Consider the following 6,856-nt stretch of genomic DNA (forward strand, 5'->3'; position numbering starts at 1 on the left):
GAGAAGACTATGGGAGGGGGGGGGAGAAGACTATGGGAGGGGGGGGGAGAAGACTATGGGAGGGGAGGAAAAGACTATGGGAGGGGAGGAAAAGACTATGGGAGGGGAGGAAAAGACTATGGGAGAGGGGAGGAGAAGACTATGGGAGAGGAGAAGACTATGGGAGAGGGGAGGAGAAGACTATGGGAGAGGGGAGGAGAAGACTATGGGAGAGGGGAGGAGAAGACTATGGGAGGGGAGGAGAAGACTATGGGAGAGGGAGGAGAAGACTATGGGAGAGGTGGGAGAAGACTATGGGAGGGGGTGGGAGAAGACTATGGGAGAGGTGGGAGAAGACTATGGGAGGGGGTGGGAGAAGACCATGGGAGGGGGTGGGAGAAGACTATGGGAGAGGGGGGGAGAAGACTATGGGAGAGGGGGGGAGAAGACTATGGGAGGGGGGTGAGAAGACTATGGGAGGGGGGTGAGAAGACGACTATGGGAGAGGGGAGAAGACAACTATGGGAGGGGGGGGGGAGAAGACTATGGGAGAGGGGGGGAGAAGACTATGGGAGGGGGGTGAGAAGACTATGGGAGAGGGGGGGAGAAGACTATGGGAGAGGGGAGGAGAAGACTATGGGACAGGGGAGAAAAAAAAATATTCTGAACAAACTGTCCCATAGTAAGAAACACTATGGGACAGTTTGTTCAGAATATTTTTTTTTCTGGGTTTCTTCCTCTAAAAACTAGGTGCGTCTTATGGTGTGGTGCATCTTATGGAGCGAAAAATACGGTATCTCTTCTAGACATTGAGTTAAAGGATAAGATCAGATGCCATAGAGCAGAATAAGATATTCCTGATTGGTGGAGCCTCTTCCTGGCAAGGGAAGGTGATATCAATTTCTCTTATTTGAATTTTATGTCCAGAACTTGATGGACTACTTGTCTTTTTTCATCCTATATAACTATGCTGATATAAGAATAAATATATGAGACTCCCAGCTACCTTCCATTATCTAAATTCTCAAACCCACCTTCATTTCACAATTAGAGATTTCAGTCCAACTACTTTACTATATTTCTCCCATCTTGTCTGCCTTGTTCTCCAGACATTGATGAGTGTGCCGAGCAGAGAGTGAATTGTGGACCCAACCAGATGTGCTTCAACACCAGAGGAGGCTATCAGTGTTTGGATACACCTTGTCCTGCTATGTATACAAGAGGGCCCACTCCTGGGTAAGGATCTCAGAGTTTAAACCTTATTTCATGCCTTTGAATAAAAATGTTTTCCCTGTACCAGGCTACATTCTCTTCTGACGGTTATTTAAATACCATGTGGGCGATCAAGTAAACATTAATACTTTGTGTCAGCTGCCATATTCCGTTAGAGGAACAAAGCATGGCCTTCCTCCTCACACCCTTTCACACCTGCAGATGCCTTAACCTGTCTAAACAAATGTTATAATAAATCCAGAAAAAATAAGATCTTTTTGACTCAAGTTATATGGCACTGGCAAATGAAAAATGTATATATAAAAAAAAAAAAAAATCGCACTTGCCGGCACTCTTATCAATGAAGCACAATGAAAACTAAATGGCTGGTTAGAGATATGAAGATAATAAATAGATCCGCTCCTAAACTTTAGATAGTTTATTAAGACTCACATAATAATTACAGATCATGTACAAAATAATGATGATATGAGCAATATTGTCTACACAGGAGGTGTAGATAATCTCTTTAAATTATGACCAAAGGCATTTAAAAACTTTACCAAGTACCTCTTGAGATCCACATTCCTCTCATTAACCGTTTCTGACATTGAATAATCAACTTCTAATATCAAAAACTGCCTCTTGACATAGTTGTATTCTCGAAACTTAGGTTATTGTAATTACTGTAAATTTATCGGCCCAGCGTGCACCTATAGAGTACTGATATTGCTAGTGTGCACTTATTAAGAAGTTCTTACTATTAATTTAATTGAACAAAAGAGGATGGTGGTTGCGCACACAATGAATGATATCCTTAGTATAAAATGAGATCCCTAGGTTCTGTAAGTATAAAAAGCCATCATAGGGTAATATATATCAAAATAAATACAATATAAAAAAACTTGGAAAACTCACAATATTTAGAGCCTTTCTGAGTTGGCTCTAAACTTTTAAAACGGATTTATCAATCTGGTGCAGGTATTGAAGTGTAGGTCCCTTGGAAACCGTCAAAGGTCTGGATGGGGGAACTTGAATACCTGAAAACTGAAGACCTTTGACGGTTTCCAAGGGACCTACACTTCAATACCTGCACCAGATTGATAAATCCGCTTTAAAAGTTTAGAGCCAACTCAGAAAGGCTCTAAATATTGTGAGTTTTCCAAGTTTTTTTATATTGTATTTATTTTGAGATATATTACCCTATGATGGCTTTTTATACTTACAGAACCTAGGGATCTCATTTTATACTAAGGATATCATTCATTGTGTTCGCAACCACCATCCTCTTTTGTTCTATCTTTGTATTTAAGTGTTATAAAGTGACTATACACTTGGGTGGTTTTCTGTGTGTGCTGCACAGGTTTTATATATGATATTTTAATATATATAATTTTTAGCGCCATTCTTTATCTCTGTTTTTTATATTAATTTAATTGCCATTTGATCTGCAAAAGCCTGACCAAGTTTAAAGTTGTGATTTATGCACTGAGCACATCAACTTTTAGGAACATTAATTTTGACCTCTTTTCCCCTCTTTTCTGTAGGACATGTTATCGAAGGTGCGTATCAGATTGCAGCTCGGGCGGCCCCTACAGTCTGCAATACAAGCTCCTGACACTACCTTATGGGATACCACCCAACCAAGATGTCATCCGACTCAGCGCCTTCTCCGAAGGGGGCGTTTTACAAAACCAAACTAGCTTCACTGCCTTGGAGCAAGACTCTAGCACTCCCTTTGCTATTCGTGACGAGGGAGGACATGGTATCATCTACACACTGCGGGCCCTGAACACCTCAGGGGTTTACAGAATGAAGGTGCAAGCTGTGACTAATGGCGAACAACAGGGGGTGCGCTATCAGAGCGTCTTCATCATATTCATCTCTGTTTCCCCTTATCCCTACTGAACAAGCAAGACCTTTATTGGGGGTATAGAAAAAGCTGAAATGTTTCTTTAGGTGTCAACCATCTGGAAATACCAAACTTTTAATGTCTGTCATAAATAGACCACTTCCCATCCCCCCCTTCCAACTAGAAATGTATATTTTTCCTAGTAGTTTATTATAGGGGCCAAAGTGAAAATGGCTTCTCTCATGCTCAAAAGCCCTGATATCTCTGAAAAAAAACAGCAAAAACTGGCACTTCACCGATGTACATATATAAGGAGAAAAAAAAAGACAGACCCTTGGACTGTACAGGGTGTATCTTTGATTGAACTGTGGACCAGACCTCATTCTGCAGCATTAAGGAATGTGAATTTTCCCCTCCAGAGCTGCAGGGCCAGTAGTATTGAGGTTATAGTAACAATTGATGGCACACGACAAGGTCATTCTATCAGAGCAGGAGGGGAAGAAGATAACTTGACATGAGATATAGTTATATGAAAGTAGGAACTTGAGGGAAAGGATGTTTGAGGATATACGTCAAAAGGGAGTATCGGAGATTTAGATAGTGATCATTAGGCTGGTTAAAGGTAGAAAAGGTGGGAGGGCAATGAATGAAGTGGTAAACAGAGGGCATACAAAGCTGCAGGTTTATCTGCCAGGTAATGTGATTAGTATTTCGACAGAGCTGTTGCAATGTGCTGACACTCCTGTGCCCTGCTCCGACTGTCATGTGAGACTTCAAACAAACAGGTCGTGGCCTTGGATCAGGCCACCGCGTAGAGAATGAAAGAGATACAATGTATCATCTGTTTCATAACAATGTGACCACAGCAGGGAAATGAGGTTAATACCATGCTAAAGACAATGACTTATAATATAATGGGTGCCAGTAACTAACATCTCACGGTATAACCAGCACATTTCTATATTTCAATACTGTTAGTATGCACACTGAAAGAGATGTTTCCTATTGTAAAAGGATAATGCAAAATCTGTGCACCGTCAGAATTTAGGTGGGTCCACATTCTGTCTACAGTAGGTATTCTGGACTTCTTTTGATTGTCTTCATCAACCACTAGCGCACAACTCCATCTTGCCAACTTGAAGACTAGCAAAACCTAGAACTGCCAGACTCTCTTTTTAGCAGAAGGGTTAAACTGCTATCACAGTCTTTATGATTGCCTAAACAGGAAGTCTGCAATCATAACTCTAAAGAGGGCACCTAGTTGTGAGATATTTGTGAGGAGGTGTAGGCATGGCCAGAATAAGGTTTTCTAGATCTTACATGAGCATTAACAAATGGTCTGTCGGCAAAAGCCTGTACAGAGGAGTCTTATACCATAATCCTGAGAGTGACACAAGACCCTTAAAGAGACAACCTGTAAGCAGTAACAGTTATGAGACCTACAGGACAGCTTCAAACTAGCTTTTAATATGAAATCTACAAGAGAGTCTATATCAACACCTGTGAGCTAGAGGAGAGCCTACACCAATAGCCTGAGATCAACAGTAGAGCCTATACAGACAGCTTGAGATCTTCAGGAGAGCCTATACAGACAGCCCGAGATCTACAGGAGAGCCTACACCAATAGCGTGAGATCAACAGGAGAGCCTACACCAATAGCCTGGGATATACAGAAGAGCCTACACTGACAGCCTGAGATAAACAAGAGAGCCTACACCTATAGCCTGAGATCTACCGAAGAGATTACACTGACAGCCTGAGATCAACAAGAGAGCCTACTCTTAACTGCCTGTGAGCTGCAGGAGAGCCTACTTTAAATGCCTGTGAGCTGCAAGAGAGCATACACAGACAGCTTGAGATTTACAAGAGAGACTAAATATACTACACCAACAGGCCGTGAGCTACAGGAGAACCTACACCAACAGCCTGAGATCCCCAGCCTGAATCCTACAACAGCCCGAATCCTCCAAATGATCTACAGAACAAAGCTAGAGTTACAAAAAGTCCTTCCCTGAAACAGTGTTACTGTAAAGTGCATAATCTGCTAATCTAGTTTATTTTTATAGTTGATAAGTATGAATGAAAAAGGTATCGGGCTCCTGGTTTTGTCTTTATTCCATTGTATTATTAATGTTTGGCTTATTTATTTTTTTGGTCATAATAAAGCCTTTTATACTATTTGTTACATACATGTACAGGTGTTATAAATTCTGTTTGCTGAACAACAACATTACCCACTCAACAGAATAGGTACCGTTTACCAAAAAATTACCCACTGAACAGAATAGCTACAAAACATGACATCCAAGATACTTGGTAGCATTCAATATGTTTTGTACTTTGTTTTAAAGGATGGTGAAAAATCTAAAGGGTTTATATGACATTACAAGTAGGAAGGACACTAGAGATTCACCCCCCTGTCCATTGAGCAGTCACATGCTTTATTACCCAACTGCAAATGGATTACACAACTGTCTGGGTCAGAGCTACAAGTTTCTGTTTGATCTGCTTGTACAGTTCCTGATTTTTTTCCAAGATCTGGTTCATCAAAACTGTGTCTCCATACTCGTAACCTCACTCCATTTGTCTGTTCTCTGTTTATATCTCCCAGTCACATTTAAGATATGCTACTATACCTCCAATTTTTTTTTTTTTTTTAAACCAGGATTTTCATTTTGACGTAGACATGGAGTTTAATTTAATTTAATCTTAATTTAAGGTCTGATTTTTTTTTGGTTTCTATGTTTAATTAAATTAAAAGGGCACCAGAAGGGCACCAGAGCATAACATGATAGTGAGATAGTGGGACAAGGGCCTGACAATTAGGACAATACTTTTCAGGACTGTAAAGGACTAATTAAGTTGAGGACTAATACTCTACGATTATCAGAGCAGCCAGGGGATCCAAAAAGTCCACCCCTTGCCTTAGAAAACTGGTGTACCTGAACACCAACCCAATGTAGTGCAATGTATCTTACAATATGTGTAGGATGTATGTATTGATGATGGAACCTGTATGCGTTTTAGTACTAGTACCTCAATATGAGCTGCTGTAGTGTGCCCCATATTAGGATATCTTTGGTGTATAGTATAGTACAGGGGTCTGCAACCTTTTAGCAGCACTGTGTCAATATAGGATTGTGATGTCCCGTAGCGTGCCGGTCTTATTTTTTTAAATTGAGGTGTGTATGCTGCCATATGCAGCTTGTGTTATTTATACTGTAATTGCTTTGTATTGTTGTATTTGTGCGTATATGAGCCATTATATCGTATATGTTCAGGAGTAGTTTGTGGTATTGTGTATGATACATATGAATGAGGGCTGTGTATGGGGGTGGTTGTGGAATTGTGTGTGTGTGTGGATGGATATGTCACATTGTGTGTTTGGTAGTGTGTGTATGTGTGGGGGCTGTTTGGGGTATTGCATGTGAGAGGCTGCATGTGGGGTTGTGTGCATGTATGTGGATTGTTAGCGGGTGTCATGTCCCTGAGCAGGTCAGAGAGGAGACGATTGCCAGGGTTATTGGTTGAAACTTTGTCTTTTTAGACATAACAATTTACTTTAAAGAAAGAATTAAGGCAATATGCCACAAAAAGGATACTTTGAGAGTAAAACAGAATAAAGGCAATATGCCACAAACAGGATATCTTGAAAGTAAATAAATAAAGTAATTTATATACAAGTAGGTTTGACGTTATTCCCAAGTAGATTAGTAGTTTGTGGAATGTCACACTGCAACCAGGTTCAGGATGATACAGGGCTGAAATAGTTAAAGCTGGTAAGTACTTTCAGCTTTCAGTATAATATAATAC

The 6,856-nt window shown here is 40.6% G+C and overlaps 1 protein-coding gene across 1 annotated transcript in view; it reads left to right on the forward strand.

Annotated features, from left to right (window-relative positions):
• HMCN2 (hemicentin 2) overlaps positions 1–5,199 on the forward strand; it is a 207,712-nt gene extending 202,513 nt beyond the window's left edge. The window contains exons 89-90 of the mRNA XM_063432432.1: positions 1,089–1,215; positions 2,739–5,199. Coding sequence (XP_063288502.1) covers positions 1,089–1,215; positions 2,739–3,099 — 488 coding nt within the window. The 3' untranslated portion in view covers positions 3,100–5,199. The remainder of the gene's footprint in view (positions 1–1,088; positions 1,216–2,738) is intronic.
• The last annotated feature ends 1,657 nt before the right edge of the window (positions 5,200–6,856 follow it).

Source organism: Pelobates fuscus, chromosome 9 (assembly GCF_036172605.1).
Source record: "Pelobates fuscus isolate aPelFus1 chromosome 9, aPelFus1.pri, whole genome shotgun sequence".
In the NCBI taxonomy this organism is placed as follows: domain Eukaryota; kingdom Metazoa; phylum Chordata; class Amphibia; order Anura; family Pelobatidae; genus Pelobates; species Pelobates fuscus.